Here is a 23,669-nt window from a genome sequence, read left to right on the forward strand (position 1 = left end):
TTGGCCAGCCAGCCATGTGGAGAAATCCTATTTTTTCTTTAGATGTAACTTTAAAGATTAACCAACTAATCATGATGTATTGTGCAAATTAAGTATTTAACATTCCAAAACATATCGACGTATTTGAATTCAGCTCACCATGTAATCTTCCTGGTTCCTCTTGGCTGATGCACAGTCAAAAGTTCCATTATGTACTATTGAATTTGAAACCAGATTAATGTCTCAAACTTCTCTTTGTTAATAGGTTATATGATTTTAGGGAGAAAAGTAGCTTTTTGTAATAATTGGTTATGAGATTGCAAGCAACCACAAATAGTGCCCCTATGCAATTTTCTGCTGGCTTCTCGTCAGCATAAATGCATTATGGCATAAATGGTGTCATTAGAATTGTCCATCCATTTTGTATTAGGGGAAGAACAGAAACTAAGGTTAAAGACTGGAATCTTAACCAGAAACTAACAATAATGATGGCACAATAATTATTCTGTAGCATGCCGACATTTACCAGACTGATTAAACGATTATTATATGGCCTGTCTTTTCTTGGGATGTTTGTAATGTATTTATCAAGAGTATGCTTTGGGGGAAAATGGGACTCCTTATTCACTCCCTTCAGTCATCACCGTGTTCCAGGGACATAGTCCCTACAGTGAGAGCACATGGGCACTGGAAATCTGTTTGCTTTTGTCACTGCTACCATGGAGCAGTGCTGGGACTGTCCTGCTGGTCATCAGCAGTTGAGGACACTGGCAGAGGAGCAGGACTGTGCAGAAACAAATGTCAGAGGACTATCGTGCTTTGATTCCAGGTCATTTTTTATTATGCACGGTTGTTACTTTGCTTCCATTTAGCAAAGTGAACTACTGTTAGTTTGCTTTAGTCTTGGTTTTAGTCAAAAGCCTTCTATTTTGTATTGAATTCTTCAACTCACAGGTCTTTGCTTAGACCAAAATATAATTAAATTTAGCTGGCAGTAAAACAAAGCGAAATGTAGGGAAAAAGAGCTTGTAATGTTTTTCCCTTGATGTTACTAGTCTAGAAGGAAGTAAGTTAGTTTTCAGAAGACGTTTCAAAAAGCTGATCTTAGAAGCACTGAGATAATGTAACCGCAGAGGTCAGATAAAAGTAATCATTTGTTTTCTGTCCATTTTTGAGGTATATTTCTATATTTTTTGAGGTATATTTCTCTCCTTATGCAAAATCAAACCCTGCATACACATGCATTTATAATGGTAGCTACTCTTTAAAAGATCTGTGAGAGATGGTTCAGTTGCACATCTTAACCATTTAGCCTCTGAGAGTCTCCAGCATTCAGAAAACCTTACAAGGTGAGTTTTAAGCTACTGCCATCTAATTAATAGAGGCGTGGTTTGTTGTCATTTTGCAGGGCTTCCAAACGGTTTGAAGCTTGGGGTCAGCAAATTCACGTGAGGTGGGAGTACTGCCCTCTGCAACAGCATTGCCTACGAAACGCATCTAGTCTTCCACCTTCTGTTGCTGCCTCCGTTGCTTTTTAAGTCATCAACACAGCTGCTTATTTGGGGGAGTAAGAAGTTTTTATTTCCTTTCCCCAATGACTAGAAATCATCTGCACTTCGCTGAAAGGGTTTGGTTCGCTCTGCTAAGTAACTAACTGAGAGGCAGCTTCTCGGGAATAACCACAGTACGGGCAGCTTTCCTCAGCGATGAATTTTTTATTTTTTTTTTTTTTTTTTCCCCCTCGTCGATTTCACGTTTCGGTTCCCAACGGGCACTGTGAACGGTGCTCTCTTTGCACGGGAGTCTGTGGGCCAAGCAGGCACTGGAAGCGGTTCGGGCCGCGGTCTGCACTTAGGGCTGGGTAAATCCATCCCCGCGGGAGTTTCTTTTTTCCCTCCGCTCCAGAGCAACGCTGCTGCTCCCACCCCCCCTGGTTTTGAAAACGCCTGCGCCCTCCCTGCCGCACAGCCCGCCCGCCAAGCCCTCCGTGACGGGGGCGCAGCCGCTCTCCCCGGCGGAAGGCGGCGGGGCCGCACGGCAGGGACGGTGGCGGCGGCCCCGGCCCTTCGCGCCGCCGGCACGGTTCCCTCGCCCCCCCTCCCGGCGGGCTTCCCACCCCCGGCGCGCCCCGCCCTTCCCTTCCCGGCCGGTGGGAGGCGGGACCCGCCGGCCCCGCGCCCGCGCCCGGGCTGGGGGGGGGGGGGGCAGGGGAGGGGCCGCAGCGGCCGAAGCCCAGCGGCCGGGCCGCGCGCCGCGCCCCGCCCCCGCCGCCGTCGCCGTCGCCGTCACGTGCGCGGCGTTACGTGCTGCGTGCCGAGGGCCGCGGCGGCGGCGGCGCCGCTGGCGGGGAGCCCGCGGCCCTGAGGGAGAGCCGGCGCCCCCGGCCCGGCCCGGCCCGCCATGGAGGTGTACATCCCCTCCTTCCGCTACGAGGAGAGCGAGCTGGAGCGGGGCTACACGGTGAGGGGCGGCGGGGCGGGAGGCCCCCGCGCCTCGGGGGGGCGATGTGGTGGCGGCGGTGGCGAGCGGGTCCGCGGCGGGGGCCGGGCCGCCGTGCAGGTGCCGGCCTGAGGGGCCCGCGGGGCGGGGCCGCCCGGCCCTGCTCTGCCCTGCCCTGCCCTGCCCCCTTCTGCGCAGGAGGGGTGGTCTGCTTCGGCCCGCCGGGCGTCTCCTGCCCCACGCGAGCTTCGTGTCGTGGAGCGGTGGCGGTTGCGACAGCGGCTAATGCAGCGTGGCCAGCGGGTGGGGAGAGGTAGTGCTTCCTTGCCGCTCGGCCCTGCTGAGAGAGGCACGTTTGGGCGCTGGGTCCAGGTCTGGGCTCCCCCGCGTAGAGGTTGGAGCAAGTCCAGTGCAGGGCCAAGCATGACGAAAGGAGCGGAGCAGCTCTTCCGTGAGGAAGGGCTGAGAGAGCTGAGGCTGTTTAGCCTGGAGAAGAGAAGGCTCAGGGGCATCTCATCACTATGTACAATAATCTGAATGGAGCGAGTGAGAAAGAGGGAGCCAGGCTCTTCGCGGTGGTGCCCGCTTGACAGGACAAGCGGCAATGGGCACGCATCAAAATACAAGGAATACCATTTAAACATAAGACGGAACTCTTTTGTCACCGTGAAGGTAGTCAAGCACTGGCACGGGTTGCCCAGAGGACAGCAAAGCCTCCATCTTTGGAGGTTCTCGAAACCTGACTGGACATGGTCCTGGGCAGCCTGCTCTAACTGACCCTGCTCGAGCAGACGAGATAGTCTACACAATTGTCAGAGGTCTTTTTTGACCTCAGTGGTTTTCTCATCCAGTGGAGCTGTTGAGCTGTAACACTTTTCCACATGTTGCTGGGTGGAGACAGGGGATGCTCTGGATTAAAGCCCAAGGCATTTGACTGAAGGTGGATATTCAAAGCTAGCTTCTTTTATTAAATCTGAATGTTCAGTAGTTCTGAGCTGTTAAGAAATACCAGGAAAAAAATCTAATCCTGTAGAACGGCCAGAACATTGATTCTTGTAGGCATAGTTGCATGAGGCAAGTGCTGATGCTAATGCTGTATATTCTTTGGTCCTCAGTACTGGCAAGCATTTGGAAGCTTTGTGAACCACTTTAGATGTGCTACTGTGGGAGTGTAACTGCATTAATGTTTCTGCCCCTCAGTTGAACTTAAATGCAAGTGGCCCCCTGCAAGATGTCTTTGTGGTTTTGGGGAATGAAACTGGCTTTAAAACATTCCGATTGAGTGTGGTTACAATAGCACATACTGATCCCAGCATGTCCCAGTTGAGCAGGCTAGTTAGGTAGCAGAGTGATTTCTAAGGTGTGCATATCACACTAATAGGATTTTTCATGGCAATATATATTTTTAGTATTTGCTTTTAGTGTGTTTTTTATTTCTTTAATGGTAATTCTGTCAGTGAATCCTGCTATCTAGAGGATTTGTTTTTTAAAATTTTATAAATGTTAAGCTATATAAGTTTCAAAGAAACCAGAAATGAAACTGCGTCTTTCTAGAAGTCTTTCAAGAAAATGATCTTGAAAGTGAAAATTTTCGATTATTACAACCCTGTTGGTTATTACAGCACTGTTCCTCTCTGGTCACTGGTGATGAGTCAAACGCATGTATCTGAAACTTGCTGTACCTCAGTAGAGTATGGTAGTTGTTCCTGCGTGACTACTTTGCCTCTTCAATCAGATGAGGGGGGTTCTATACGACATTCCGTACAAAAGGTATCATGCTCTATGCTGTCAGATGCATCACTTCAGGGATTTCCCTGACCACGAAACTGCTAGAAACCATAGCTAAAGTTCCTCTGGGTTAGGCATGCTTGTGGGAGACGGTATGGAAGTCTGTTCTGATAACATGGTGTATTTCCTTTATGTTTTAAAGAGTTTATGGACTATGCATGAGCAAGGCTTCTTCTAATGTAATTGTCAATTTGTTACATTGCCAAATAATTTGCATAAGTATTGTTCCAAGCATAAAAATTCATGGTCAGTGCAAATGAGTACACTATAAGCCCTCCCTCCAGCAAAACTGAGGTTAATGAGAGCTTACCATTGCTCTGTACTAGCTAGGAAGGTACTGTGTAGGCAGAGATATTTACCTAAGAAGAAACAGTAACACAGGAATTATTTTGCATTGAACAAAAAGGTGATTTTACATGGACGGTTGGAGCTTGTGAATATTTCCGTGTCCAGACCACATCAGCTGTCATTCTTTTGAACCCCATTATGTGAGGGTTAACAGTCAGAAGCTGTGGTTTTGGTAGATACCACTATAAAATATGGGGGTTGCAGGGTCTTGGAGACTTTGTGATTAAGTAGATGTTTCACCAGTTCTGTGCTACCTGAATCTGATGAATTAGAAAAGTTGAGATAAGTGGAGGAAGTGACACTGTGAAGTATTGAATCTCTTCGAAATGTAACCTTCAAACCAAAGGGGGTGGGTACAATCCTGGAATAGTGCAGTGTGTCTCAGTGAAGTATAGTTTTCTTCTATGAAATTATATAGATAATTCAATTTCAGGTATTTTGCATCATGAGGCTTACATATAGTATTAACATTTAAAACAGTATGCTGATAAAGGTCAGAGAAAGTGTACCTGCCTGATGAACATGACTGGCAAACTGGTAACAATGGATGAGGAGAAGGCTGAGGTACTTAAAAATTTCTTTGCCTCAGTCTTCACTGGCAACCTCTCTTCCCACACCTCTTGAGTGGATGGACTTCAAGATGGGGACTAGGGGAGAAAAGTCCCTCCCCCTGTAAGAGAAGATCAGGTTTGAGACCACCTGAGGAACCTGAACATACATAAGTCTATGGGACCCAACAAGATGCATCCCAGAGTTCTGAGGGAATTGGCAGATGCAGTTGCCAAGCCACTCTCCATGATATTTGAAAAGTTGTGACAGTCAGGTGAAGTCCCCAGAGACTGGAAAAAGGGAAACATCGCACGCATTTTTAAAAAGGGTAGAAAGGAGGACCATGGAAACTACTGACCTGTCAGCCTCCCCTCTGTGCCTGGGAATATCATGGAACAGATCCTCCTGGAAGCTGTGCTAAGGCACACAGAGGACAGGGAGGTAATTCAAGACAGGCAGCATGGCTTCACCAAAGGCAAGTCTTGCCTGACCAACCTAGTGACCTTCTGTGATGGAGTGACTACATCAGGGGACAATGGAAGAGCCACAGATGTCATCTGTCTGGACTTCTCTAAGGCATTTGATGCGGTCCCCCACAACATCCTTCTCTCTAAATTGGAGAGATATTGATTTGATGGATGGACTGTTCAGTGGATGAGGTACTGGTTGGATGGTCACATCCAGAGGGTAGTGGTAAACAGCTCAACATCCAGATGGAGATCAGTGATGAGTAGTGTCCCTCAGAGGTCCATATTGGGACAAGTACTGTTTAACATCTTTGTCAGTGACACAGACAGTGGGATCAAGTGCACCCTCAGCAAGTATGCAGATGACACCAAGCTGAGTGGTGCAGCTGATTCACTGGAGGGATGGGATGCCATCCAGAGGGACCTTGACAGGCTTGAGAGGTGTGCCTATGTGAACTTCATGAAGTTCAACAAGGCCAAGCACAAGGTCCTGCACCTGGGTCAGGGCAACCCCCTGTATCAATACAGGCGGGGGGATGAAGGGATTGAGAGCGGCCCTGCAGAGAAGGACTTGGGGATACTGGTGGATGAAAAGCTGGACATGAGCCAGCAATGTGCGCTCGCAACCCAGAAAGCCAACCGTATCCTGGGCTGCATCAAAAGAAGGGTGGCCAGCAGGTTGAGGGATTCTCCCCTCTACTCTGCTCTCATGAGACCCCACTTGGGAGTAATGAATCCTGCTCTGGGGACCTCAGTAGAAGAAAGACATGGACCTGCTGGAGCAGGTCCAGAGGAGGGCCACAAAAATTATGAGAGGGCTGGAGCACCTCTCCTATGAAGACAGGCTGAGAGAGTTGGAGTTTTTCAGCCTGGACAAGAGAAGGCTCCAGGGAGACATTATTGTGGCCTTTCGATACATAAAGGAGGCCTATAAGAAACCTGGGGAGAGACTTTTTAATAGAGCCTGTAGTGACAGGAGAAGTGGCAATGGTTTTAAACTAAAAGATGGGAGATTTAGATTGGAGCTAAGGAAGAATTTTTTTATGATGAGGGTGGTGAGACCCTGGAACAGGCTGCCCAGGAAACTGGTAGATGTCCCGTCCCTGGAAACATTCAAGGTCAGGTTGGACAGGGCTCTGAGCAACCTGATCTGGTTGAAGATGTCCCTGCTCATTGCAGGGAGGCTTGGACTAGATGAACCTTAAAGGTCCTTTTCCAACCCAAACCATTCTGTAACTGGTCACAGTGATCAGGATCACAGTGTCCTGGTTTCAGTTGGGATAGAGTTAATTTTCTTTCTAGTAGCTTGTATAGTGTTTTGTTTTGGATTTAGTATGAGAATAATGTTTTTAGTTGTTGCTATGTAGTCTTCAGATGAAGTCAAGGATTTTTCAGCTTCTTATGCCCAGCCAGCAGGAAGGCTGAAGGGGCACAAGAAGTTGGGAGGGGACACAGCCAGGGCAGCTGACCCAGACTGGCCAAAGGGGTATTCCATACCATGTGACATCCTGTCTAGTATATAAACTGGGGGGAGTTTGCCTGGGGCGATCACTGCTCAGGAACTAACTGGGCATCGGTCAGCAAGTGGTGAGCAATTCTGGTGTGCATCACTTGTTTTGTATAGTCCAATTATTTTGTTATTATTATTGTCATTTTATTATTGTTATTATTACCTTTATTATTTTCTTCCTTTCTCTTATATTAAACTGTTCTTACCTCAACCCATGAGTTTTAGCTTTTTTTTTTTTCCTGATTCTCTCCCCCATCCCACCGGGTGGTGGGGGAAGTGAGAGAGCAGCTGCGTGGTGCTTAGTTGTTGGCTGGGGTTAAGCCACAACACAGGAGTACTGCTTTACACAGTTGATCTTTTACTGTTCTCTTTCCCATAAGTGCTAACTTGCTTAGAATTAAAATGTTTTGAGTAGCTGAAACAAGGAACTATCAGAGATTATTTGATTAGTTGCAGAAGAGGATGATGGAGCTTGGGGCAGGTAGAAGATTGTTCACATGCTGGCTGCCCACCAGCCCAGTAACCTGCCAGAGTGTTACAGAGAGTATCTTCTGCACTGTGACTGTCAGGGGCCATTGGAGAGAAACAGTGCTGAAGAAGGGGGTTTTTTGAGAAGTGTGGTGATGGTCGTCCTAGTTTCTTTGCTAGAAACAGTGGTAGTGGTGACCTCCTGCATGAAATGAGAGACTGGAAGGGGACCGCTTCCTCTCTATGGTGGGTCTCCATGGCTACCAAAAAACACTCTTTCCTGATATCTCCACGTTTCTGGTTCCCTTCTTTAGCAGAACAGAATACAGTTCTTCTTGGATTCAGCCTGCCACTATGTATTCTCACTGCCTGGAAAGGAAAGTCACAAAGGCAGTGTTTGTCCTTTCCTTTAAGGAAGCTCATTACCAACTTGCTCGTTGATTTTCAGCTTGCTTTCCCTCAAACCTGTTGTTTCAGATGATTTTCTTTTTCTCCTTAGTATGGCTAGGCAGCATTGGGAAGCGGAATGGACAGAGACCCATCAGCCACAAGCTAGCTGTAGAAGCAGTATGCAATTCTGGGAAGACGGTGGAAGTGACTTGCCACAGAAACTGGAAACTTCTCCCTAGCTTCAAAGGGAAAACTACAGAGAAATTAAGAAATAGAAAGGGTGGGGTCTAGACCAGTGAAAGATCGGTGTAGGGAAATAAAAGATTAGAAAGAAAAATGAGGGAAAAGTCTATAATGCAACACTTGAGATAGGGCTCTGTCAACAAAGTAAATGGGAAGCACTCTCAGTCCTTGTTTCAGGAGCTCAGCTTTACTAAAGCACTCTTCCTCTGATATAAAACCTTGAAAGCCTTTTTTCCACTAGCACCAGCCCCTGCAAAAAAAATACAGAGTAAACTTGCACTTCCAGTTCTGGTTTGAGGTATACATAAAGTGATGAAACACAGAATAAGGAAAATGTCTGTTTTCCTTGTGGACAATTAGATTTCATTGTCAGTTTAAATTGATGACATGAGCTTCGAAACTATTGAGCCTGTGCTAATAAATGCAACAGTTGTTCATAATTTGGCAGTGAATGACCTTTAAATGTAGACGCTTACTAAGGATGTCCCTAGGGAACAATTCAACTTCGAAATGACACCCATGTGTTCTTGTTATCATTTAAATATGCTCCTTTTGTCAATAACAGAATAATAAATACTAGTTAGATTTCTGATGTTGATTCAGATGCTAGGAAACTTACTGAATAAATTAGTGTACATTTGATTTATATTGACCAAAAAAATTTTACAGTGGTATATTGCAGGTCAAGGTGACATACATTTAAATGTGTTGTAGAGCAGAGGGCATACTTGACTGACACATGTGCTTACTACGTTTTTAATTAACGCTTGCAATACTACTCCCCAAATTTCTCCTGGAGTTGCAAATGTTGTGGAAGTAAGATATGACATGTAAGATCCTGAAGTACTGTGGATTTTGTGAAAGCCCATAGACTTTACCTCTGTAGAAGAAGCAGTTTAATAGGTTTTACTCTTGTTTGTGGAAGTACAAAGCTAGAAGGACTTAAAGTCTGGTATAGCTTATGTATTTCGGCATTTTTTACTGTTAAAGTAAATGTGCATAGAGTGAAAAAGGTTAGATGTTTTTCCATGTGAAGCCTGAGAGTAAGCCACAATAGCAAATGATAAATGTGAAAGATAAAGTGGGAATATTTATAAGTATTGTAGTTGTAAAGCATGAAGGGAGTAATTATGTGAATGAGTTTATGTAAAAAACACTTTGAATTACTATTCTAACCCTTTCACTGAGTCTCTGGACTGTGTGAACTTGGTAGTTTTAAAACATCTGAACAGGCTCTGTGTGCCTTGGATATGAAATCTGCCAGTATGAAGACTTCTTGCTTACCCATCTGTCTTGTACAAGCCCACCATGTGTTACCTTGTGTCACAAGTCCTGTTGAAATCAGTGACAGACCAGTTACTCCAAGTTCAAGGAAATTAAACAGAAATATTAAATCTGTTAGATAAATTAGACTTTTTTATTGTCTTAGTGTCTTCATAGAGAATTTTTAAATGTCCTGGTTATTCTACAAGGGAGTCAGAGTAGGTCTATACAGCTACTTTTCTCTCCTACTTGGGAAGACAAAGAGGATAAAGATAATTTGACAGATGCCAATGATTCTGTAATGTCAGAAAAGTGCTACTTCGACCATTGTTTTTTCATTTCCAGTGAAGGAGCATGTATTAGTGGAAGAAATAGATCTGATAATTTAGGCTAAAGATACCCCTTTGTACGCAACAGGAACTTGAAGAGTATAAAGTAAGACATGGAGAATTTTGCAGTGCACATGAAGGCAGCTAAGGCAGAAACTGGAAAAAGGTAAAACCAAAGTGAAAAACTGACTGAATGTATACATAGCAATCAGTTAAAGCTGTTTCCTTTTTTGTGTGTTTAATTTGCTTTGGGGTGTAGACAGATTAGACAGAGACATATAGCTCCAGTGATCTCTGATTGTTGTGCAATTGCTCAAAGCCCCCTTGATTCAGCGTCATGAAATCCTAGTGGAAAGGGCCATGTAAGATTTCTCTGAGCAAGGAATCACTTATGCTGTATTCCTGAGGGTGGATCAGCAGTAGGATAAAGAAGCAGCAGTGTGATTGCCTGTATAGTTTACCATCTGAAAGACCAAAAGTTGACACATTCTGTCAGTAAACCGTAACTGCAAAACATGCATTACCCAATTCTCTCCCAAGATCTGCGGATTTATGGTTTTGATGAGGAAGTTACGTTTTCAGAAAGATAGGGGGTAGCAGAGCATTCAAACATGCATCACAATAAAGTTATATTTTAATTGTATTGAATCTTTGAGAGGTGGTAGTGTGTCGTGGTTTAAGCCCAGCCAGCAACAAAGCACCATGAGGCCACTCGCTCACTCTTCCCCACCCTGGCCCTGGTGGGATGAGGAGCAGAAAATATAAAGAAATGTTCGTGGGTCGAGACAAGGACAGGGAGGGAACACTCACCACTTATGGTCATGGGCAAAAGACAGACTCAACTTGGGGAAGAAACAAAATGAATTTAATTTACTACAAATCAAATCAAACCAAGGATAATAAGAAGTAAACCCCAAATCTTGAAACACCTTCCCCCCACCTCTCCTGCCTTCCTTGCTCAACTCCACTCCCAGTTTTCTGTACCTCCTCTCCCCAGCAGCACAGGGGGACAGGGAATGGGGTTTGGAGTCAGTTCATCACACATTGTCTCTGCTGCTCCTTCCTCCTCAGGGGGAGGACTCCTCACTCTTCCCCTGCTCCACTGTGGGGTCCCTCCCACAGGAGACAGTCCTTCATGAACTCCTCCAATGTGAGTCCTTCCCACGGGCTGCAGTCCTTTACGAACTGCTCCAACATGACTCCTTTCCATGGGCTGCAGTCCTTCAGGCACAGACTGCTCCAGCACGGGCTTTGCCATGGAGTCACGCCACCTTTGGGGGCATCTGCCTGCTCTGGCTGCAGGTGAGCATCTGGTCCCCCGCTCCCCTCCATGGGCTGGCGAGGGGACAGCCTGACGTCTCACCACGGGCTGCAGGGGCATCCCCTCCTCCGGCGCACCTCTTCCCCCGCCTTCCTCAGTGACCTCGGTATCTGGAGAGGGGCTTCTCTCACATCCCACTCTCCCTACTCACTGCACGTTCCCCTTCTTAAATCTGTTCTCCCAGAGGCACTGCCACCGTGGCTGATGGGCTCAGCCTTGGCCCGAGGCAGGTCCGACTTGGAGCCAGGGAAGCTTCTAGCAGCTTCTCACAGGAGCTGCCCCTGCAGCCCCTCCCCCGCTACCAAAACCCCACCACACAAACCCAATACATAGTGGCAAAACTTTGTTAATACTATAATGCTACCAATGGAGTTATTTCATCAGAGGATTCATGCTTAACTGCTCCTGCTGGTGTTTTCTGTCTGTATAGCATCAAGTTGTGATACTTGTAAAATCTTGTCAACAGAGATGGTGTTAAGCATACGTGCATTCTTTACTTCCCAGGAGTGAGAATACGCCAGGCTTTAAAATGCAACATGAGGGAAGATGTAATAAATACATTGACAGTAATGCACATACCTCGTACTGTAATGCACATTTTAATTCCTGATGTAATTCATTCCAGGTTTGATTGATAATTAGTCATCATTGTCATGGCATTTATGAAGATATCTTGGAATTTCAGTATATGATACCATTTTTATGTTAGGTGGCTGGTGAGGCCTGAAGAAGTTGAAGGTATGTTTTTCATCTACAGCAGTGACTAGGTTATTAAATTAACTAAGTTAGTACTGCAGGAGCAGCTTTAGAAAGCTGTCTTTTTAATATTAGGTATTTATTTTTAGAATAACTGAAAAATTTAAATGACAATTCTTCAGACCATTACAATTCAAAATTATCCATTGGAAAATACCACCAGATATCCACCCACTTACAGATTTTAATTTTTGCAGTCTTCGTGAAGAATGTTGTCTGTGCTGCTAATTTACATGAATACATTCTTAGCCTTAGCTGTCTCTCTTAAGTTCCTTTGTGAATTTTTTATATGGAGGAATTTAAAGGATTGCTTCTATGGTGGCTGAATATATGTAAATCTTAGTGGTTCTTGTAATGATTATCTTTGAATTCACAAGAAATAGGAAAGAAATTTGATGGGACTTTGTACTGCAGCTTAGTGACCTAATTGTGTTTCTTACTCAATAGGCCACTGAGGACAAAGTTTAGTCTGTCCGTAGCTAGCTCTGCCAAGGTGGAGAAAGGTCTTTCTGGCACCCTGGCAGTGAGGAGAACATTGAGAAGACGGGCTTGCATGGCACGGCGCTTGGTGGTAGAATTTCAGTGCTACATCTGGGTACAGTGGAAGTACTTACATAGGTATGCACCATGGAAGTGTGCTAATGGAGGCTTTCCAGCTACTGCATTTTGATTGCTGTCATTGTAAGCAACCATTATTTCTCCTGTTTACAAGAGTTACATGAGCACTTTTATCAGCTTTTCATTTTCAGTTTTCTAGAAGTCTGAACTTTCTGTGGCTTGGGGAAGGCTAAAATAGCATTTTGTAGAGAATTCTGGAAGGGGATTTTGGTGATGAAGCATTAAGTGTCATCATTACCTTTGAAAGTGGCATTGTATTTTTAATGGGAAATGAAAGGAGAAGTGTGTGTAGTATGTTGACAAACTATTTATTCATAGATGTCCTGATGATAAAGATATTGGGGCTAGAACACAGGTAGTCTCTTTCTGGGAGCAGCCTTTTTTTTTTTTTTTTTTTTTTTAAATTATTTCAACCTATATATCATGTTATAAACATTTCACATTTCATAAACCAATGAACATTGTGTGGTTGTTGGGTTTTTTTAAAATAAATATTTGGACACAACAGTAATGCTTGGATACTTTTAGGCATTGAAGTAAGACGGGACAGAAAGAGCATACCATGAGAAAGGAGCACTATCTCTACAAGTTCTAAAGAAAATGTTTCCGCTCATTGCTCCTCTGCTGGTGTAGTGAGAGCTCCACCTCCTGTTCAAAACAACCTTCAGTTCTAAAAATGTATAAATAGGAAATCCAAGAAGATGCCTTTGGATGTTGAAGCTGCCACCAGTGTAGCTAGACTAAGTAATTTATAAGAAATGACAGCCAAACCTCCACTGCATCTTCCATTTTGTATATTATTTATTTGTATGTCACAGTGTTTGTGGGTCCTAGTTAAGACCAGGGCCTCTAGGTGACAGTTGTTGAATTGTGTACATGGTACACAAAGTTTCAAAAATCGGTCTTGAAAGGGATTGCCTACAATTCGTGATAGTTGTTTGCCTGATGAGATGCTGTGAAAAGTAATGTCTATCCAAAATGGTATTACTCTTGTTTGACTTTAATTCTTTAATATAGTGAAAATGGTATAAAACTTCTGTGAAAATCTTTTCTCCCGCTAGTCTACCTTGAAAACTGTGAGATAAGAATTGCCAATCTTCATTATTTTATTTTTTATATTCCTTGTGTCTCGTGTAATTGATTCACTTTTTAAAAATGGTTTCCCTTTTTATACCATGGCAGAAGGTACTCATGTGCTGCAGTATCTCCAAATTGGAAAATAATGAAATCTAAAGCTTCTACTATCATCTTTTACATAAGGACAAACAAAGAATCTTGATGATGTGGTGAAACAATCAATTGTTCAGCAGCAAGTTTGTATTGATTACAATGAACTGCTTTTATGAAAAGTGACCATATGTACTTCGGCTAACTGCCTTTACTTTTGGTCTTGCACAGGACTCTGTTTCATTGCATGTAGATTCCCTTCCATGCTCTTTACTTAGTAATCAAGCCCTTTCCAGGAATAGGACTCCCTGGTCATGCATCTTCCTTGCAGTCAAGCTGTGATGGTAATTACAATCTAACTTTCTTGTTCTTTTGAGATGTGGAAACATGAGAAATGTGTCTTCAGTTTAACCATAAATTAATGGACTAATAGATTTATAGTAATGTCAGGGAATGTTATAAAAATATTTATTTTGCTCGGAAGATGTGAAGAAATTAATATTCAGGAAAAAAAGAAAAACCCAAATTTGGAGTTGAGTCCTATGCCAGTAAAGAATCAGAAAATATATTAGCCTATTGTTTTTCTGATTTCTTCCGAATTCTAAGAAAAATTATGTCCCACAATGACATATGCTACATGAAACTCCGAAACACTCCATTCTTAAAAGCAAGTTAGAGAACATTCAAAAGCTAGGTTTTAATTAAAGATCCATTCTCACTCTAAAAGCCAAAGACCTAGCTTCAATTTTTATGTTGCGGTGAGGGAGCATAAAAAGTCAGTGAATACTGAAAACATCTATTTTTGGTACTGAATAGAAAATGTCAGAGGCCTTTCCTTTTGCTGAGTGCTCAGAATGTGGATGTGGATGTGTGATTGGTAGGACCACAATCTTTGCACTATTTCATGTTTTAAAAGTTCCTGTTTGACACAGAGTTTACAAAGCTCAAGTAGATTCTGAAGTACGGCTGAGTATGCTTTTTTTTTCTTTCCATATCTCTCCTCTATATCAAAATTTGTTCCTTTGGCAGTTTTGGTTTTACCTTCCCTTGGCAGAAATGTTATGATTTCAGACTTCCAGGTTTTGCGATAAATTCCTAGTGCCAGTTGGGAAGAGGGAAACAATATTTTTAGATGAATTTTAAAACAGCTTGGTAAGAACTTGTTAGGAGTGTTATTGAGGATAGTAATTGTCTCCTCTCAAATAAGACCATCCTTATGTTGGCCTGAATTAGAGATGAAGTAGGAGACTATGCTGTAAGTTCAGCACTTGCAGTTAAGAAGTCCTTTAACATTCTCTCTTTACCTTTTGGTGCCTGCTTACTACTATATATTTATCTGGAAAATAAACATAAGGAGAATACGTTAATGGGAATCAGAAACAGTTTTAAGGTACAAAGTAGAATCATTTTTTCTCTACATGCATTTAGTGTTCGTATTTGAATTTTTCCTTTACTACTAGATGGTTTGTGTCTAATTGCAGCTTTGGAAGACCTCTAAACATAGGTTTGAGGCTGAAAAAAACTAGTACCATCTGATGTGTAATATGGAATTCTAAATTAAAAGCCTCATTTTTGCCTAGACCATGGGAGAAAGAGGGAATTGTTCTGTAAACTAAGAAAATATGACCAGAAGTTAGTTCTGTAAACCACGAAAGCCACTGCTTTTTCTTTTGCCTTTGTTTTGTTTGTGGTTTTTTTTTGAAGTGTGAATGTTATGAATGTCATTACTCTTTTCAAATTCAGTGGCCAGGATAATACCACAAATGCAAAACTTTCCTAACTGCATAGGTGTTTAAATAATACATTTTGTGAACAGAAAATGCAGTTACTTTAGTTTTTAAGTGTATTTGGTGTTTGGGAAAGAACTGGCAACACGCTGCACATTCAAAACTATTTTTTGCTACTCACCAACTAAATTGTCAAAAATTGCTGATTTGAAAGGGGGTAAAACCTGCTTAAAGTAATCACAGATATAACTGTTATCTGTTACAGGCTAAGAACTTAATGCCCCATTTCTCAAATGAGTTTTTACAGTAACGAGATAGCTGTATCACACTCCTAAGTGAAAAGCTCATGAACTTGCCTGCATGGTTATTTCCAACCTCTACTCTTCTAACAAGCTCCCAAAGTTGTTGCTTATAAAAGTGGAAAATGGACCTGATAAAAATGTTTAGTCTGCAGGGCTGTGTTTTATTTATCATATCACAAAAGAACAATGTTTTGTTGCATCATGGTCAAAATAGAAGCGACCTTGCTTGTTCATGAGTGCTCAAAGCCTAGAGATAAGAGGCAAAGTAATAGAGTACAATAGAAAGAGTGTAGTGTAATTATTTGTGGCTTGTCAAGTGAAGCCCTCTCAGGCCCCAAGTGATTCAAATCTGGGAACTCTGCACAATTCTGTACACTAACCGTAGCCAGCATCAGAGAAATCTCACCCAGCTTCTCCGACAGTACTGAAATTGCATCAGTTTGTCATGCACTGAGCATGCCAGCTTCACACAATACCATTTGCTTGCAAATGGGCCTGGCCCCAACGCCCTGAGACACATTCTTTGGTATCTGACTCTTGGCCTGTGATTTGTCATGTCTCTAGTGCTATCGGCGTAAAGTAATTTTAATAGATTCTGATGGTTTGCTTGTAGAAGGTAAAGAATGCACTACAGATTGTGTCAGGTAGCTTTCTATGGTATGTAGCATGGTAGAGGCCCTCATGATGGCGATAGCCAAACAAAGAGTATGGAGAAATGAGAACCCTATTTTGAGTGGAATTTTAACGCTCCCCTTCTCAACACCCTGCTGTGGACATCCTTGCTAACTCAGCAGGTTCAAGAACTTAGCAACTCAACAAAGCAGTGTTATTTGTGCTTAAGAGTTGTTTACGGATGGAACATATAGCCAAAAATCAGTGGCTTTGTTTCTCTCTATTCAAAAAGAAAAGTGTGTAAGATGTGTAAAAATGTTAATTAATTTCCAGGGACTAAACTGTATATATTTTTTTCTTTGTGTTTAACTCTGTATTAATTGTTTGGGGTTTAGCATTCTCTAAGTAAAATCACTGGATTTTTTAGCAAGTATGTTCTTTAATACTGTAAAAAAAACCCCAAATTTGTGTAATTTATACTGAAATGTATCTTATATGAAATTACATAAATATGGTCTAGAATATAGATTCCTGAAGAATTTCTTCATAGATTTTAATTGCAATAGTTATTTGACAATTACTGGATTACTGAATCTTTGTTTGGAATAGTTTTCTTGCATTGTGAAGTATGTGGCATTTTTTTACTCTTCCTTTGACACCACTGAGATGAGATTATTTTGCCATTGACAGCTCTGATCTTTGCATCATTTTTTTCAGCTGACTTCCTTAATTGATTACTACTTTGGTGTTGGAGCCTGCAGCATAGCTCTCCAGAATTCTGCTGACACTAATCGATTAATGTGAAGGTGTTAATGTTAGTGATTTCATCTAAGAACCATTCAAAACCATGTCAGTAATCTGTTCTTAAAATCTGCCAGATCATTGAGTCTTGTTATTTTGAACATGTTAGTTTGGGTTAACAAGGATTTCTCTGGAGAGCCAAAAAAAAAAAAAAAAATTAGTGAATCCTGTGGGAAAAGCAGATTTTTATTCAATTGTAGTGCATTAGTATAACATACATGTGCATGCCTTAATATTTAACTGACTTTTAAAATAAGTTCTTATTAATATTTATGATATCTCTGAGGAATTTATAAAAATGCTTGAGCACAAACTATTTCTTTTTAGTTTTACCTGGGGAATTTCTGACAGCGGTGTAACTCTGGGCACCCCGCTAGCAAGTCTGTGCAAGTCTGCCACTTTCTTTCCCACTGTAGCTTCCACATTTGCTTAGCAGTTTTGCATAGCTAAGCAAAATTTTAAAATGAGCCTGCGTTTTTTCCTTTTGTGTTCTAAATATATTCAGGAAAACACTGTTGTGTTACACAGTTCCTCAGATAAATTCTGGGTTAGGATCAGAACTCACTGTTCAGTATTGCACATAAAAAGAAAGAAGGAAAGTTTCTTCTTAAGTGTGACGTAGACCAACTTTTGAAAGTATGTTTTACTTTTATTTCTTGGTGGAGTTTTTTGTAGGACGACTTATAAAACAATGTAGATTTTTGCAACGTGCTAGCTTATGTATATGTTCTTTGTGCATCAGTAAAGCAGCTCTGCTTATTTCCTAGTTAAAAAATGTGGTTGGTTGTGGAAAGTACAAGTTAGTTGAATCAAGTGAGCATGCTGTTAACACAAGTTTTGTTTGTACTGAAGGCAATCTAAATCAGTTGCCACTAAGCATACATCAAAACCAACAAAGTACTGTGGTCAGTGTAATCTCCTTATGTTCAGATAGGGGCAGAACATAGACGTGCATACGCACGCATGTTTGTATGTATGTGGGTGCAGGTACACAGAAGCACATGCATATGTCAACAATGGAAGGATTTATTGGGCTGTATTGCAGAGGGGTCTGTTTGTGGTCCTGTATGAGTTGATGTTCTAATGACCTGGATGATGGAGTAAGAGTGTCCTGATTTAAATTTGCCATCAACACCAAGGTGGAAGTGACTGTGAATGTGCTGGAGAACAAGAGTGGAATTAAAAATAATTTTGGTGAATTGGAAAGTTTATTTAAGAAAGGAACATGGGGTGCTAATTCAATAGGAACTGATGTCAAGTGCTGTATTTATAAAAAATAATCAGTAGCACAGAGTAAGATCCAGCAGGTTAGGTAACAGATATTCGTGAAAGGATCAGGGTCTTATCATGCATTGCAAGATGGCCATGTCACTGATGTCATGCTGTTGCAGAAAAGTCAAATGCCTGTTGGGGTCTCGAAAGATGAATGTAAAAAAGAGGTCAATGATGAGGAGTGTATGCTAAGCATGGAGTACCGTGTCCAGTTTTAGCTACTGCACTCTAAAAAACATGTGAGTGTACAGGAGAAGGCAGTGTAGGAGATATGATGTGTTACACAGCTTTCTGGATCTCTGATCAGTGTGAGGAATGCAATACACCGGGTGCTTTTTAGATCAAAAAGAAAACACTGAGCAGGTACTTCATAACAATCCTCAGTAACATAAAAGGCTGTTGAAAAAGGAAAGGAGGCAATCAGTCTGTGGATTGGAGATGCTGTGGTCCTATGCTGTGCAATTTCCTGTCTTACCCACCAGAAGTAGGAAAGACTAATTACGAAATGGTGCTGAATAGTAAAGATACTGCAGCACCAGAACACCCTTCAAGAATAGGGTATGGAAACTCTGTATGAGGCTTAGATGTTTGTCAAGAGTAAGAAGTGTAGTTGGTCCTGCCTGGAGGCAGCAAGGTGGGCCAGATACCTCCCAGAAATACAGAGCCAGAATAGACCTGAGGTCTTTCAGTACTGGGAGGTAATATGCAGAAAACAGATGTAAGAAAATTCTGTGGGTGTTCTGAAGCCCAGCTGGCCATCTCCCAGCAAGCCTTCCTCCAGCTTCTTTTTGTGAGCCTCCCTTGACACTCAGCAATTGTCCTTTGCATTATTTCAAAAATTTTACCTATATCCATTCCCTAACCTCTTATTACTTACAATTTTGTGGCTTTCTAAAACTCTTGAGAGTTCACCCAAAGTAGCTCTGTTCTTTTCTCCTGGGAACTGTAGGAGCATCTCATAGTGGAACAGTTGCTGAAACAATTGTGAGCTTCTTCATCTCTGTCTCTGCATGCAGGAGAAGAAACATCGTTTGTTAGTTTGCTCAAGACAGCCTTTTGCAAGGTCTTCCTGGGAGGTAATCATTGTTTTCTGCTCCCAGCTTTAAATTTTGAGATGATAGCAGTGCTTGAAGCAGACTTGTTACACGAGGTTTTTTTTGTTTTTTTCAAAACACTGCTAATATTATTCAGTAAAGCATTTGTGTTCAGTATGTATCTTTAGTACTTCAGAATTGGACCACTAGTATCTGTTTCCATAACTGTATATGCATGTAGCAATGAAGGGAGGTGCAGAAAGAACATTAGGGACAACGTCTCCCTGTATAAACTAGTCAAGAAACTGAAAAAATTCAGTGCCACTCTTACTCAGGACACCTCTTCCTGAGTGTAATATCTGCCATAAAACAAAATCTTTCTAAATGTTTAAACTGCTATATGGGTAGCTTATTAAGAGGTGGCTAGATTGGTGGCTTAGCTATGAGGCAGAAAGCAGCACAGGCACAGGAGTGACAGGAATCCTGATCAGAGCTCTGGGTCTGTAACCCCAGTCCAGCCCTTTGTCCTCATCTGTCTGTTAAAAAAAGGAGACAGGCACATTTTTGTAAGGAGAGGAAAGCCATGCAGGCGCCATTCCCAGAGTTAACAGCTGAAGAGCACAGACATGTTCCACCTCAGTCCTGTCTCATCTGAGGAGGCATGAAGGTAGACTGCTCAAGTTTGAAAAGTTAGAAGGCTCTTCAGGTTTGCTAATGACAGAGATAACAGAACAATGACCAAGAGGTTTGTGCCACTTACTCCCTAATATTTTCAGGACCTGATCAAAGAATTGTATTTTTAAAAGAGTATTTCAGGGGGATTTGTAGGGCAACCATTGTTGCCAAGTTATATACCTTTATCTGCGGAACTTGCTGTAGGTATCACCTAATCTTGTATTTGGTTAATGAATTAGTCAAGCACATATTTTTAACTTTGTGGGATGAACTGCTGCTTGTCAGTGAGCTTTGGTGCTCAAAGATCACTGTCATCTCCTTTTCCTGATGTTTCTTGCATGTTCACTGGTAACGCAGACCTTGTCTCTGCCCTGGTGCAGGAGGCATTACGTGATGACTCAGTAAAGTTCTTGTGTGCTTGTTGCCATGTGCTTTCTGTCGGGCACTGATGTGCTCCATTGTCACAGACTGTATGTTTTGCCAAAAGTTGCAGACAGAGCAAGGCAATACAATAGTGCTCTGCCATATGCTACTCTGGTCCTCTCTTGCTCTTCTTAGCCAGAGACATCTACAGATACATTAGCTTCACTTAATTCTTGATGTATGTCATTCATTTATTGCTGGTGTTTAGATGTAGCTTTTTGCCCTTAACACCAAGGAAATGATCAAAGAATCTTCTGCAGCTTGTGCGAGAGTAATACCTTAAAACAGAAGACTTTGTACAAAACACAGGGTGTACAGCAGTTTGGTGATGTGCCTCTGTGCTAAACACTAAATATAAACCCCTTGTATTTCACTGCTGTCCTTGGCATTAGCAGGATGTTTGATGCTAACTGATTTAAAAATCCTAGTATGCAAGAATCATGGTCACTAACAAGGAATACTATTATAGTGAAAATTTTTTATTCCTCATGACTGAGGCAGACAATTTCTATAATTCTTAAGGTAGCAGGGTGAGATTATGGTGGGCAGTGTGATAAGTAGGCAACATGAGTCAACGTTTACACAGTCCCCAGTTACAAACACATGTTTACCTCCTGCATTACAACAGTTCTTAATTTCTAGTTTGTAGATAGTAAAACATGATTCCATTTACAAATCATGAGCAGACTTGCAGAAGAGCAGTGGGGACTAATCTATCATTCCCCAGCAACGGCAAGTTAGTAGCCAGGTAACCTATCTGATGGCTGACATACACTGACTGTCAGCCTTTTGGAGGCCTCAGTGCTGGATCACCCAAGCACTGGAGGCAGAAGATTTAACTTTGATTACTGACTAATGTCCTCATGGGTGGTTTTAACCTGAGAGCTCAGTACGTGCACAGACTGCCCAGCCACTAGCAGGGGGCAAAAGAGACAAGGTGTCATGAGATCATACTCTGAGAAGGAGTCGAGTGTCGTAATCCCCAAGTCAGCCAAATATGCTCTTACACCCATGCTGTGTCACACTGTGGCATTGCACTGCAGTACAGAGATCAGGGCTTTGAAACTAATACAAATAAAAAGCTGTAGTTTGATCAGAGCAGCCTAGTGATGTAGTAGGATGTCTGGTACTGAAGCTGACTTGGCAATACCTTTGGCATTGTGTTACTTTCTACTACCACAGAGAGGGAATCTGGGTTTCTGACAGACTTAGGGCCCTTCTCTTGGTGTAGACAGCCTGGAAGTGTAAAAAGTCCCCTTTCATAGAAACACAGAATGGTTTGGGTTGAAAGGGACCTATAAAAATCATCTAGTCCAACCCCTGTCATGGGCAGAGAAATCTTTCACTAGATCAGGTTGCTGATTAGATCCAGCCTCACCTTTAGCACTTCCAGGGACGGGACATCTACCAGTTTCCTGGGCAGCCTGTTCCAGGGTCTCACCACCCTCATCATAAAAAAATTCTTCCTTAGCTCCAATCTAAATCTCCCATCTTTTAGTTTAAAACCATTGCCACTTCTCCTGTCACTACAGGCTCTATTAAAAAGTCTCTCCCCAGGTTTCTTATAGGCCTCCTTTATGTATCGAAAGGCCACAATAATGTCTCCCTGGAGCCTTCTCTTGTCCAGGCTGAAAAACTCCAACTCTCTCAGCCTGTCTTCATAGGAGAGGTGCTCCAGCCCTCTCATAATTTTTGTGGCCCTCCTACTGAGGTCCCCAGAGCAGGATTCATTACTCCCAAGTGGGGTCTCATGAGAGCAGAGTAGAGGGGAGAATCCCTCAACCTGCTGGCCACCCTTCTTTTGATGCAGCCCAGGATACGGTTGGCTTTCTGGGTTGCGAGCGCACATTGCTGGCTCATGTCCAGCTTTTCATCCACCAGTATCCCCAAGTCCTTCTCTGCAGGGCCGCTCTCAATCCCTTCATCCCCCCGCCTGTATTGATAGCAGGGGGTTGCCCTGACCCAGGTGCAGGACCTTGTGCTTGGCCTTGTTGAACTTCATGAAGTTCACATAGGCACACCTCTCAAGCCTGTCAAGGTCCCTCTGGATGGCATCCCATCCCTCCAGTGAATCAGCTGCACCACTCAGCTTGGTGTTTGGCTCAGTTTTGTGTTTAGATGGCACTTAGAAGGTCTGGGATCAAACATGAGCAAGACTGATCACAACGATGCTAGAACACTTGCTCACTGAATAGCTCCAAGATCTTGAGAAACAAGTTTTTAATTATCTCTTGAGGTATTAAGCCCAAAGGGCTTGATTAAATTTTACATGGACAGCATTATTTCATTAATTCCCTGACTTTGGAATGCTTGACTTTTAACCTCAGTGTTCTTTTGTTGTATTTTTTTTGACGTAATAATGTCTAAGTTTATACTTTTACAGTGGATGTTGTAGTACTCAGTATTTCAGTGAAAACAATAGCAAAGTTCACTGTACAGTTTTTTTTGGGGGGGGGGAAGCCAAGTTACAGGCTTCTTAAATGTTTTATAGCATGTCACTTTTTTTCTTTTATTCTCCTTTGTGTAACATTGTAAATATTTAAATATGGCTCCCAAAAATAAAATCTCTATAAAATGTTGAGCTCCTGTTGAAGGCTCTAGGGATTTGGTGTGCTAAGTTAGAAGTGGTTGAATGCATTTTAAAAATAACTTCTGGCTGTAATTGTTCGCTTCAACAACTTCGACTAGTGGTCAGAAGTAAGAGGCAGGGCGTAGGCCAGCCAGCCAGTGACCATGGATAATCTCCAGGGTCCAGGTTCTGCCTCCGAGTTCCAGCTACTTCTGAGCAGCTGGGACAAGGGATGTTTTTTGTAAGCTCTGTGTATGAGCATATGTTGAGCAACACTGGACTGACTTGGTTTAGACGCAGTGGAAACTTGCAGTCGCTACAGAATATTCCTTTTAATTTGCAGGGATTGTGAAGCAGAGAGAGGAGTGGACTTCTGTTGCTTCAGCTTTCTAAGCAGAGGTTTCCTTCAGGAGTGGGAATTTGCACTGCTTTCTCTTACTAGATTCTTGTAATTAATCCTGGCTGAAATGAAGTCAGAAGCAAATGTTTGCTTTGTTTGGTCAGTCTCCTGCACGCTTTATGTTGTAATCATATGTGTGTGATTAAAAAGCCCAGTGGTCAAAGAAATGCACTTGGAATTCACACTTAGCATAAGCTTTGCTGCTTTCTAGTTGTTGAT

General features: G+C 42.5%; 1 protein-coding gene across 2 annotated transcripts in view; it reads left to right on the forward strand.

The window, feature by feature from the left end:
* The first annotated feature begins 2,260 nt into the window (after nt 1-2,260).
* The window catches only part of SNX24 (sorting nexin 24), a 95,555-nt gene continuing 74,146 nt past the window's right edge, over nt 2,261-23,669 (forward strand). The window contains exon 1 of one of the 2 annotated variants that reach the window (XM_069776785.1): nt 2,261-2,439. In XM_069776785.1, coding sequence (XP_069632886.1) covers nt 2,380-2,439 — 60 coding nt within the window. In that variant the 5' untranslated portion in view covers nt 2,261-2,379. The remainder of the gene's footprint in view (nt 2,440-23,669) is intronic. The other variant, XM_069776784.1, reaches the window with a different exon arrangement.

Source organism: Haliaeetus albicilla, chromosome Z, assembly GCF_947461875.1.
Source record: "Haliaeetus albicilla chromosome Z, bHalAlb1.1, whole genome shotgun sequence".
In the NCBI taxonomy this organism is placed as follows: domain Eukaryota; kingdom Metazoa; phylum Chordata; class Aves; order Accipitriformes; family Accipitridae; genus Haliaeetus; species Haliaeetus albicilla.